Genomic DNA, 13,097 nt, shown 5'->3' on the forward strand with positions numbered 1-13,097 from the left:
CTGAGATGGCTTTTGTGATGAAATGTTTCAGCATGGTCACATGGAACGAGATGGTTATCTCTCCATCTCACCATATCTCCCCGGGGCTGTGAACACTTAATGGGCGCCCACAGCAAAACATTTCAGTGTGGCGTGCTCCCGTTCAGGGATCCAGCCAGCCATGCCCTTTCCAGGAGACTCCATTCTGTTCCATATCTTTTTCGAGGACGTTGGTGAAGGAAGGCTGTAGAACAGGCATAGGCAAACTCGGCCCTCCAAGTGTTTTGGGACTACAACTCCCATCATCCCTAGCTAACAGGACCAGTGGTCAGGGATGATGGGAGTTGTAGTCCCAAAACATCTGGAGGGCTGAGGAACTGGAGAATGAAGTCCAGTGAACAAACGCTGGAAAAGGGAGAACAACAAAAAATGCTCCTATTTTGACCCCCCCTTTCCTTCCTTCCCTACAGTGAAACGGTGCACTTTCATCACCCCGCCTATGGAAGTTGTTACACTTTTAATAAAGGCGGGACAGATGAGTTCTGGAAAGCTTTGAAGCCTGGAATCGTTTACGGTAAGAACGGAGAAAAAGAATGTGCAGGCAGATAAGTGTGACTATTGGTCGCTTGCAAGAGTTAGGCTGTGTACAGTGCGCATCATGTTCCACAGACGTGTTGCTTTAAACTACAGAGATAAATCTAGATGTTGTGTTCCCCCCCCCTTGAGGCAATGAAGGTCAGACACAGTTTGGTTCAGCTGGTGTATCAGTCAAAGTACATGCTGTGAACCAAGAGGGCAAAATTATCAGAAACGGAATGTTCACAGTCCAGCAGTTTCTGTGAGGGAAGGGGTAGCTGTCAGTTTGGCTGGATGTCCATTTGCTTTCCAGCATACATAACCTGCCATTTTATTACTGTCTTCAGAGTGTGTCCTTAGAGTGAAAACAGGTCCAGTTATGTCCCAGATCAGATCAGGGCTGTGACACTGGAAAAATGGGTGGGTTAACCCTTTCCAGTAGGGTCATTTGCCTGATTAAAATAACCTTTGAAGCTGCTATTTGCCCAGCAGAGGGACAATATACGGGTATCATATGGGCACCTTTATGCCCCCTCCCCACAAAATTGCTGCAAATAGAAGATCTGAGAAGTGATTTTTATCAAGAAAATGACCCGGGTAGAAAAGCTTAACCTCTCTCCCATGATGTGCTGTTCCTAAGGTGAAAGGTCAGGGAGGGAAAGCGGGAAGGGTCAAACAACAGATGACCCTGAGGGGAGCTAGAGGAAGAGATATTTGTAAAACAGCAAAACTCTTTTCTGGTTTTCACTGTTATAGCTTTCTCAACAGAGGTGCAATACCAAATTTTAAGATGGCAGGCAGGCAGGCAGGCTTCAAGCTGCCTACTTTGATTTTCGCTGCTAGGGCAAAGTACACCCAATGGATCTAGGCCCAGAATGCCAGCTCAGGGGGCAGAGTGAGGAGGAGTGGGGTCACCCTATAACATACTAAGAGCCTTCTGGATCAGACCAGTGGCCCATCTAACTGTGGAGGCAGAGCGTAGCCATCGTGGCTAATAACCTTTGATAGTCTTTTCCCCCACGAATCTCTCCAATCCTCTTTTGATAACATCCAAGTTCGTGCCCATCACTCCTTCAAAGATTTCCATAGTTTAACTGTGCCATCACCCTGTAGGATAAGCTGAATATACAAAGGCAACTGAGCTATCATAAATCGATGGTTTTAGCACTATAAAACAATACACAATGCCAACTGTAAAACAATGTAAATGTATGATTTGAAGGGCAGGGTGAGAAAACACCAGCAATTTAAAAGCACACTGAAACAAATGGTCTCTGGAGCGCTTAAGCTAGTAAGACGATACTGAGCTAGATAGACCAAAGGTCTGACTCAGTATAAAGCAGCTTCTTATGTAACTGCCTTCAGGTGTGTTGGGGAAAGCTTTCCTGACATCACCAAGGTCAACTTCAACTGCTAGCCCAGCGGTCTTCTGCATTTGGAGTGCATCATCTTATCCTTGCCTCAGATGGCAAGATGTCCTTGGCTGGCCCTGAATCATTCCTACACACTAGCGATGATGATATATGTGAGATCTTGTGCCCATGAGGGTGTCTCTGACATCATAGTGAGCAACACAGAAGCGATCCCTCTCTCGTGTGAGGAGCCGTTGCTTTCACAGCTGCTCATTGTGACCTCAGGGGCCAACTATGTAGGTGGAAATTTTGAGCAGCGTTCTCTCCCATCAGAGAGGGGCATGTGCAATAAAAAGAGCTTTGGCCACACGGTGATGCCACTTCCTGTTTAGCAACAGACTGATGTCACTTCCTGCTTGGACAGAGCTGTGCTTTGACGACGAATCCCTCTGCTTTTTCCTCGACGGGCCATTGGCCCAATCCAGCAGGTTCTTCTTACCTTCCTGTGTTTCTTTGGTGCCAGGTCTCTCCCTTATCCTCAAAGTGGAACAAAAGGACCACATCCCGCTGCTGTCCACCAAGGCGGGTGTGAGGGTGATGATCCACAGCCACAACCAGACCGCGTTCTTAGAGCACGAGGGGTTTGATATTCGGCCGGGGATTCAAACCACCATCGGGATCACACAGGTGAGCATCGGGGGGGGTGTGTGTGTGTCTGAATGGGCAACAGGAAAAACCTTGACATGTGTCGTGTGTGGAAGAGGAAAAAACCTAAACACGTTGCAGAGTTCCCAAAAATAGACCAGAGGCGATTGTACTTCATCCAACATAGCTTTACTGCTCCAGAAGGCAAATGAGCATAATGGTCACAAATTCAATACATTCAGAATTGGCACTGTCCATAAGAAATCCAGTTACAGCAAACTTAACTTAACCTTAACAAGAACTTATAATAAGACTGAACCTCAACACTAAACGTACAGAACACCACACAAGAACAAAGAGATAGAAAGAGAAAGTAAGTGAAACCAAGGCTCCTCCTGGGCTGACTATTATAGTCAGCATGACATTGACAGAAAGGATAACAGAACCAGTTTAAACCAGCTGTACAGTACTCAGTTTCTCAGAAGGAATAACCCAAACAAGGACCATCTGCCTGTTTCTTTCACATAGAAAGAAACCTTCCAGAACCCTCTTGAACTAAGCAGAACAGGAAAGAACTCTAAACATCAGATCAATACTTTCTGTACTAAGGAATGCAAACTGACAGGGTGGTCGGGATGTGGGGTGGTGGGGTGTCTGGGAGGCAGAGCAGGGTAAAAGTGTTTTAATCAGCGATTGGGAACTTCGGGCCCGGCAGCCAAATTCCTTCTGATCTGGCCCTTGACACTCTCTTCCCAGGCCACACATCCCTTACCCTGATTCGCATCCCTGCTTTTACCTGGCTAAATGCACCCTTGAACTCTGGTAGTGTCTCTGACTCGCCTGGATGGCGCATAGAGTGGGGTTTGTGTAAATGTGGATATAAACTAGCGAAAGTAAACCTTACATACAATGCCACGCCCCCTTTTGGCTCTGTGTCCCCCCCCCCGTCCCCCCCCCGGAAGTTTGCCTAGAGCAGGCATCCCCAAACTTCGGCCCTCCAGATGTTTTGGACTACAATTCCCATCTTCCCCGGCCACTGGTCCTGTTAGTTAGGGATCATGGGAGTTGCAGGCCAAAATATCTGGAGGGCCGCAGTTTGGGGGTGCCTGGCCTAGAGTAAATGCAGCCGTCGCTCTGAAAAAAGGTCCTCCCCTCCCCTCCCTGATGTTTTTGAACTGGCATTCCAAATTGGGTTGTTGTTGTTTTTTTGTAATCCCAGTTTGGGGGAATGTCAAAATGTTTGGGCTCTCTGAGTTCCACCCCACCAAACCTGCTGGGCACCAACTACCACCAGACAGTTGACTTTCAATAACTGGCGACAGACAGTTTGCAAGGGTCTCCCCTGTGGGATTGATGTTGCTTTAGTGGTGGAGAGGGGAGGGACTCTTTCAGGTTTAGCTTCTTTATTTTGAATTGATTCTGGCCTGTATGCTAAACTCCAAGTGATATGCTCTTTCCTCCCTCCAACTACGCAGGACGAGGTGACTCGCTTAGGCGGAAATTACGGAACATGTACAAAGGACGGAGATGATGTGGCCGTCAAGCTCATATACAACAGCACATATACGCAGCAGGTACAGCTAAAACAGAGGCTTTGTTTTCCCACTTTATTCATCCCTGCCTTTTTAAGATCCTGCCCCTTTCCATGTGCTGGATCACTCAAATAATTAGAGCAACCGGCTCACTGTCAAAGATCTGCCCAGTTAATTCACATCAGGGTGTGAAATTCAGGCTAAGGAAGAGAGGGGAGAAATTTGATCCAGTTTCGATCTTAAGGCAAACCTACCTAGTTTTTTTGCAGTTTTCGAACTGACAAGGTAAGCTGGAAAGGCAGGCATCCTTCAGAATCTGCCCCATTCCAAATTGTGCAGTGCAATTCTCCAGCCAAGTAATGTGTGCAAAGATGTATGTACAGAGGCAAAGTTTCCATAAGAACGCCTGTATTATTGCAAATACCAAGCAAGCATGCATTCTATTGGGGAAAATTGCTTTGCTGTTGTGGGTTTGGCTCTTCTGCTTCACCTCGGGTGGCAAAATGCATTGGGATAGCCCTGCCCATTAAGTTAACACCTATCTACCCCACTAGCGGATCTGAAGCGAAAGGCTTGAGGCACCAGAGAAATTGGACTTACAGCACTTTCTGTTTTGTTCTGTCTCCCACCCCATTTCACTGCCCCACAGGCTTGCTTGCATTCATGCTTCCAGAGGAAAATGATTGAAGAATGTGGTTGTGGGTACTATTACTACCCACTGCCTCCAAGAACGGAGTACTGCAACTATAACAAGCATCCTAATTGGGGTAAGGAGAAGCCACATGCACACACACACACACACACGGTTAAATGTGTTCAGAATGACTTGATTTGGCCAATGGCACAGAGTCTATATGTAGTCTGGCCAGCTGTTCCCCCATGAGAGCCAATGTGGTGCCTGTAAATGTTGCTAGACTCCAACTCCCATCATTCTTGTCCATTGGCTTGGCCATGTTGGCTGGGGCTGATGGGAGTTAGAGTTCCAACAAAATTTGGAAGGCACTATGTTGGCTACCTCCTGGCACACCTGAACTAGGGTGGATACTTAAACAACGAGAGAGAGAGAGAGAGAGAGAGAGAGAGAGAGAGAGAGAGCGCCAAAGAGGACCCATAATGTGAATACTTTTTATGAGATGACTCAGGGGTAGGGAATCTCAGGCCCAGGGTCTGGATGCGGCCTTTCACAGTCTGGTCCTTGGGATTCTCCCTACATCATTCAAGCAAAGCATGTTCAGTTAGAACAGGCACCCCCAAACTTCGGCCCTCCAGATGTTTTGGACTACAATCCCCATCATCCCTGAGCACTGGTCCTGTTAGCTAGGGATCATGGGAGTTGTAGGCCAAAACATCTGGAGGGCCGCAGTTTGGGGATGCCTGAGTTAGATGGAAGTGCTGATCAATCTGTATTCAGCTGAAAACAGGAAGTGACAGCCAAACTGCTAAATTGGAAACAGGACGTGGTAATCAAAGTGGGTTCAATTTGAAGCAGGAAGAACCACTCAAACTAAGTTCAGCTGGAAACAGGAAATGTTGATCAGACCATGTTGGGGGTTGGTTTGGACAAGGACCCTTGATGATGGCAGAACAGGGCCATCCTCAATTTTGCCTGTGGCAGCTGCAATCTATTTAACTTGTTCCTCTTATTTTTCCCCCCTCCTGTAGGTCATTGCTTCTATCGCCTGTACAATCGTGTGTACAATCAGGATGCCACTCATAGCGAATCCTGTTTTGACAAATGCCACAGACCATGCAAGTGAGTAGCAAAGGCTTTTGACACATTTGAATGGTAGCAGGGTCAAGCTTAGCATGGACCAGATATGTGCCTTTTCATCGACTGACCCACTAGATATCTACCTCATCTCATTCTCTTTTGAGTTACACATGCAGGTCCCACTATTGGTCTGGTTGTTATGCAAAGATTCACTTATCCAAACACACACACACACACACAAAAAGGCCCAAACCTTGTTACACGCTCAGCTCATTCAGATATCCAAACAGCCAGAATCTGCCCACTTCCATACTTGTTTATGTTTTGCTGGTCAGCGGCAACCACTTTCAGGCAGAAACCATGGAGAAAAGGAATGGGGGGGGGGAAGAGAGATTGGATAAATCAGGGAGCCGGAGAGTTTGAACAAACCAGATTTTCCTTTGCCTCTCTCTTGCTGGTTGGCTGCAAGAGGGGGGGGGAGGGAAATCATGGATCAGAAATGTTCACATAGGAAATAATGGAAACTGTCATCTTGTTAGCTGAATGGTCGCCTAACGAACAATTTCCGGGGAACACGCTGTGTTCGGTGCATGTAGATCACATGTAGATCACCCAAGGATGCATACGGGCATTACAGCCTTTTCAGGCTAGTGGACACTTTGGGAATGTTGAGCACGTACTGTGGCTTCCAGTCACCAACTGGCTGCCATAGGGGTGTGTGACATAACATAAAAAGACCGCCACATCTCAAAGTATAGAAAAGGAGACGAGACCATAAAAAAGTTCACTGTAGCTTTTGTTCTGATGCAGCACGGTTCCCCATAACCTTTTTACATTCTTGTCTTCTTGGCAGAGAGACTTGGTACAAACTTTCAGCAGGATATGCAAAGTGGCCCTCGACCAAATCGGAGGTAAAGTATAAACTATGCGGAGTTCAGAGTGGGGGAGGATGCTAAATTTTCAATGTTCTCCTAAGCTGGCTAATGATAGTCACTTACCAATCAGAGAGCCTGCTGCAGTGAACAAGACAACCAATCAAGGAGCCAGTCAGCTATGGTGCGTGCTCCTATAAGGAGGAGAATTTAACTGTTCCTTCTGCCTCTTTAAACATCTGATAGGGTGCAACAGGTCCTCCATAGTGGTGTCAAATTCCCTTTTTTTAAAAACGAGAGCAAAGAAAATATATTAAACATATCGATGAAACTTCCAAGTGCAAACAAAAAGTTTTGAATATTCAACATATTTTTAAAAACTCGATAGTCACACAACTTCTGCCTTGCTTGTATGTATCCATTTTTAGTATTGCAAATTGCCAACTACTCTACTGCACAGTGCTACCCCGCCTTTAACAGCAGCTTGACCCAAAGGCCTTCATAGGCGGTCATTTTTATCCCAATGGCATTTTAAGCTTCACTGCAAAGCAAGCTTCTGTTAAGAGCCCAAGAGCCAGTCCAGCTGATATTTTGGACAGCTGGCAGCTCCCCTATGCCACCCCTGGCACATTGCCACTTGAACAATCTGCTGCGTCTGCTTCCAGATTTTGAACCTATTTTCTGTGTCTTCCTTTTTAGAAATGGATTCACAAAGCTTTGGAAGCCCAGAACAGCTACAATGTCACCGGCGACAGGTTAGTCACAAGTTGTTTTTTCTACTTGGGGTGGTGTGCTGCTGCTGCTGTCAAGTCCTCCTCTTTCACCATAAATGCAAGATTATTTGGCAACTGTCTTCAGAACTGGCATCTATGGTGCAGTGCTAACTTTTGAAGTGTAGGAGCTGTAGCCTCAAGGAAAGTCCACTTCCATGGCACTATAGCAAATTTGTGGGTGGTCTAAACCACTGAGCCTCTTGGGCTTGCCGATCGGAAGGTCAGCGGTTCGAATCCCCACGACAGGGTGAGCTCCCGTTGTTCAGTCCCAGTTCCTGCCCACCTAGCAGTTCAAAAGCACGTCAAAGTGCAAGTAGATAAATAGGTACCACTCCGGCGGGAAGGTAAACGGCGTTTCCGTGCGCTGCTCTGGTTCGCCAGAAGCAGCTTTGTCATGCTGCCCACATGACCTGGAAGCTGTACGCCGGCTCCCTCGGCCAGTAAAGCAAGATGAGCGCCGCAACCCCAGAGTTGTTTGTGACTGGACCTAACGATCAGGGGTCCCTTTACCTTTACCTATAGCAAATTTATTTTGATCAGTCCAACTGCAGTCCTGTGCGTAGTTAGCGTAGTTAGCTGTGCGTAGTTAGCTGGGGAGGATGCACCGTGGCATTCAGTGGTCTTCGCTTCTGACTGTACCAGTTCAGTTTGCATTTTAACAAAAGGTCCTCAGCCACCTGGAGCAAAGGAACACACAGAGTGAGGTTGTTTGGTCCATCCAACTCAGTGTTGCCTACACTGACTGGCAGTGTCTCTCCACAATTTTGTCAAAAGTTCCCTCAATCAAATTTACACTGGACAGTTACCATGGAGTGGATGTTTTGGATAATTTTTTTATATGTAGCAGACAGATGAAGAATTTGAAGTTCTCTCTTTTTTCCCCCTTCTCCTCTTGCTTTGTTGTTTCCCCTTTTTTCTTTTCTTCATTTTGGTTTGTTTTTATTTAGATTTAGGGTTTTTTTAAAAAAAAATCTTTGATAAAAAGATACTGTATATTTGATATTAACCTTCATGTATTTTCTTTCAAACTGTAATAGAATGTATGGGTTGGGGGGGAATTTACACTGGACTAACTTGATCTCGACACTCTTTTTCCTCAGTGCCAGGAAAGATATTGCCAAGGTGAACATTTACTACGAGCGACTAAACTACAATTCTTGGGATGAATCTCCTGAATATACAGTAAGTTGAAGGTTGCTCTGCTTTTATATGTGTGTTTATTCGGCCCACGTTAACTTTAGTTAGTCATGTTCATTCACTTGAAATGGGTCTACTCTGAGTATAGCCAGTATCTACCCAGAAGTATGTCCTCTTGAATTCATAGGGGCATACTCCCAGGTAAGTGGAGTTAGGATCACCGCCTTTGTCATGAGTTAAGGACCACTGGTTTCCATGGCAACCAGCTGCAGCTAACAATAGGCACCCATAGTATTCATGCTTACCTGGAAGTAAGTCCCATTGAACCCAATTGCTGTGCTTGTGAGCAAGCATGCAGAGAATTATGCTGTCAACTTGGATCCAGCCCAACTTAAACAGCAGTTAGAAACAACTATTACCAAAGAAAGGAATTCATTTCCTTTTGCATCTTGTTCTTTGGCTGAAAAAAATTCTCCCAGAGCAGCTTAGAATGATCAGGAATCAGACGCCACTCCCCTGTCTTAGAGTCTTAAAATTACAACAGAAGGGGAAATGAGATTAGGAAGGAGGAGAGAAAGAACACACATAATGTTCTTAGCCTTTATAAGTTCTTTGAAACTGATAGCAGAGGCCACATAAAGTTGCCCTTCCGCAAACAAATCCGTAGGCTAAGGAAGACAAGCAGCAATTAGAAATGAAATAAAACTAGGAACAGAAAGAAAGGACAACTCGGCAGGTAAACGAAGATATTTGCAGAAGAGAAACACATTGTCTCCAACTAAGTCATAGTCAGAGTAGATGCACAAAAATTAATGGCCATGACTAAGTTAGATCCATAAACGTTGATGGGTTGACTCCATGTGGGACATTAATGTTGGCTGCAAGTATAGGGTCACAGCAATGTCTAACCTGGGGCTTGGGCAGCTAAAGTCCAGGGGCCAAGTGTGGCCCTCCCAGGCCTCTCAATCTGGCCCTAGGAACTCTTCCCAGGCCACTCCCTTCCCCAGCCCTACTTCACACCCTCCCCGAGTGCTTTGGCCTGGCTGGAATGTGTCCTTGATCGCTGATCACGCCTCTTGCTTTCCTGGATGGAGGATGGAGAGAGGTACTGTACCAGTGTGTGTAGAAACTAGTCTACTTGTACAAAGGATAAAATTGACGTTTGTTGCTACACCCATTTATGCGTCTGGTCCTCCCACCACTGGCATGTGGCTCCCCGGAAGGCTATGTGGCCCTCGATCTGCAAAGGACTCCCCGCCTCTGGTCTAATCAGGTGGTCTGTTTTCCCTAGGAAACCCAGATGATGTCCAACATGGGAAGCAACTGGAGTCTCTGGTTTGGGTCGTCGGTACTGTCAGTGGTGGAGCTGCTGGAGTTCCTCGTGGATGCCGCCATCTTGTCTCTCATCTTCCTCTACCGCCAGTTCACGGCCAAGAGGACGCATAAGGTGTCTCGACCCCCAAACATCCCAAGCATAAGCTTGACTTTGGAGAAGTACCGCTATGTGGAGGAAGGCCTGGCCAGCAACCAGGACATGGCAAAACCTTACGCCAGCGATGGCACTGGCATCCCATGCCAAGACACAAAGTATAGCACATGCCAGATGCCTGAGCTCTACCCAAGTGTGGTGCTGAGTGGATTCAAGCGCAGGAAAGAGCATAGCATAGATATGCGCCTCAGCAGCTAATGGCGTCCGAAGAGAACGGATCTCGGAGAACTACAAACCTACCTTCATACCCTTGAAGAAGAGCTGTTTTGTGGGGAATTGTGGGGCCAGTACAGTTGTGACTGCTGACCCACAAATGCTGGCTCAGAAGTGCTGGACTGATGGGGCCGAGCCTCCAACAGGAGACTGAGTTTGTGACTTTTCTGAACCTCCTCGGACAGTTCAGTGGCAAACAAGATGGAGCCCAGGGAAGTGAGGTTTCCCACTCCGCAACTTGGGATCAGATTTGCAACCCGTTTCAGGACTGGGATCGACTTGAAGACCCTTTCCCCCCTCACGTTATTGGTTCCGCGGTGGTATTTTCAGAGATGACTGACCTGTGGCCTCCTTATGAGAGAAGCCTTTTTTCCCTCCTTTATTTCGTTTGAGGGAAGAGGAAAGCCAGAGAGTGACTGGCGGTTATCCAGTTCCCTATAAAAAGCCGCAACCGTAGCTTCCCGCCGAAGCTCTCCTGAGGGAACCAGATCCAACTGGGCATCCCTGGGCAAAGAGGCGGGAGCGTCAACATTTCACAGGTGTCTCCGAGTTAAATGTTAATCCGCCCACACATTAAAAAATGTGTCTAGCGAACATTTACGAGGCTATGTTCTCTTCTGCCTGTGTTAACAGTGCCTCTGGGATCCCAAAGGGATGCAATGAATACTTGACCGTGCTGATTGTAATGCCCATGATACCTCTTCTGTTTGACAGGTAGTGCTTTCCTGTTTGAGCTCTGAAATCCATGGCAAGGAACGTGTTTTTAATTATGATTGTGTGCTACCTCTGTTAAAATGTGAAGTTCAGGGTTTATAAGCTGGGTTCTCAAATGTGAAGAGGAAAAACAGTAGCTTGCATGGAGCAGGATAGGTGCCCAAGAACCCCCAGTGTCTAGCCTAGCAACTGCCTGTACTCAGGTTACAGCGCCCCCTTCAGGTGGCAAGGGAACAGCACTATGCAAAGTCAGCTCTTTTGAGTGGCTGGCAGTGCAACAGCTTCTGACTGGCCGTTCTTCACTCAGGAAATTAGTTACAGGGCACTTTTAAATATTACATTTTATTGGTGAATTTGGAAGCCAATATCAACTTTTCGAATGGATTTATTTACCTATTTCCCCTCTTCAGACCTCAAAATCCAACAGTGTTCATATTGGCTGCTGTTCTTTTTAAAGTAAACGGATATATTCTCGCAAGCACATTGAACTTTTGCTTTACACAAAATGTGCCAGATTTCCCCTTTGCATAATGGTTTCTTGATCAAAAGAAAAAGAAAAAGAAATGTTCCAACTGTATTCAGAAGATTGCTTTGCTATAATGGACATCCTGAAATCCTGAACTATGAAATATTTAGTTTTATACAGAAAATAGATGTCTGGATGTACCAGATCACCAGAGCTCAGGGCTGTGCCACACTTTACGCATTCAGGCCTCATTCAGTCATCCCTGTTCATTACTTGAAGTTTGCCATGCCAAGTGGCAATTTACCTGCTTGAGCCTTCCTGAGGGAGAAACTTGACTGCATGCCAGCGGTGGAGCTTCATGTTCCGCCACCAGGGGCAGAGAACAGGCGCGCTGCCCCCAGTGACGTGGCGTGGCGATGGCGCCCCTGGGATCGCGTCGCTTGGGGCGCACTGTCCCCACCACCCCATCTTCCTACGCCCCTGCTGCATGCACACAGAGTAATCTAAGCCAGGGGTCAACACTATGCCTTGTGTTAGTCCTCAAGTGATAAACATGTCTCCCTGAATAACTCCAAGTAGCATTGTTTCAGCAAGGGGGAGTTGGGAATCTATCCCCACACTGCTGGGATCACTGTGGGTGGTGTCCAACTAAGACCTATTGAATTTAATGACTCTAAATTAGTCGTGTCCATTAACCTCAGTGGTATGGCTAGTGTTGGATAGAATCCTGTAGATATCTATCTATATTATTATCTATTATTTTCTGTGAATGAAATATGTAATGTATATCCATCTGCCTTGCTGTTGAATTCTATTGATGGTTGGATGCAGATGCATTTTGAAGGAGAACATTTGACTGTAATTTATTTTGAGTGTGTGCATGAATGAGAGGGAGAGGGGGCAGAATTATGGAAAGTGACCTGTTTTTTTGTGGCTGTAACTTAATAATTTATTGTGCTCCTATTTTGCCCCCACCCCCTACCCCTACCCCTTCGCCTTCTTGAAGGTTAAAAAGAACAAAACTATGCAAACTGCACTGGTTATTTTGTAACCGTCCTGTAATAAAATGCATATTTTCATACCGACTAGCATCTTTTATTCGGGGTTTGAAATTTCTTGGGGTGAACGAGATGAAGCTCATCACGCTAAGGGGAGCACGGCGCAGTTTGTCCCCATTGCTGATTGTTCCCTGGTGGGGCGGGAGCCCAAAAAGTAGGGGGAGCCAGAGCCAATGATTGGCTGAGTAAGAGCCAATCAGGCAGCACCAGCTTGTTGTACTATTGTCCCCATCCTCCTTCCTGCCGAGTTCTACAGGGGAGACCTGAGACTCCGGTGGAGGGGAGACCTGAGACTCCGGTGGAGGCAGCTGACAGTCAGGGCCTCACCGTGGACTGGATGTCAATAAGAAATCAGGTGGAGTTGGAGGAATCCAGGTTGAGTTTGATGGGGCAGTGGCCCATTTACTTTAATGGACCTGCCCCTACAGCCTGGAAGAACCATGATGGGCTTGGATATATAATTATCACTCAATTGGAAATCACCAGAGCTTGGGTTATTCAGATTTAAAAGCAACTAGTTCAACTTCCGCCTGTCGGAAAAGCCACTGGCTCCAGTTCACGTTCATTCTTTCACAAAACA

The 13,097-nt window shown here is 46.5% G+C and overlaps 1 protein-coding gene across 2 annotated transcripts in view; it reads left to right on the forward strand.

The window, feature by feature from the left end:
* SCNN1D (sodium channel epithelial 1 subunit delta) overlaps window positions 1-12,771 on the forward strand; it is a 64,336-nt gene extending 51,565 nt beyond the window's left edge. For both annotated transcript variants that reach the window (XM_035120046.3, XM_035120047.3), the window contains exons 5-13: window positions 450-553; window positions 2,431-2,594; window positions 4,028-4,126; window positions 4,734-4,851; window positions 5,747-5,837; window positions 6,649-6,706; window positions 7,367-7,422; window positions 8,541-8,622; window positions 9,869-12,771. In XM_035120046.3, the coding sequence (XP_034975937.2) occupies window positions 450-553; window positions 2,431-2,594; window positions 4,028-4,126; window positions 4,734-4,851; window positions 5,747-5,837; window positions 6,649-6,706; window positions 7,367-7,422; window positions 8,541-8,622; window positions 9,869-10,264 (1,168 nt within the window). In that variant the 3' untranslated portion in view covers window positions 10,265-12,771. The remainder of the gene's footprint in view (window positions 1-449; window positions 554-2,430; window positions 2,595-4,027; window positions 4,127-4,733; window positions 4,852-5,746; window positions 5,838-6,648; window positions 6,707-7,366; window positions 7,423-8,540; window positions 8,623-9,868) is intronic.
* Window positions 12,772-13,097: the final 326 nt, after the last annotated feature.

This window comes from Zootoca vivipara, chromosome 6 (genome assembly GCF_965207765.1).
Source record: "Zootoca vivipara chromosome 6, rZooViv2.hap1.1, whole genome shotgun sequence".
Lineage (NCBI taxonomy): Eukaryota > Metazoa > Chordata > Lepidosauria > Squamata > Lacertidae > Zootoca > Zootoca vivipara.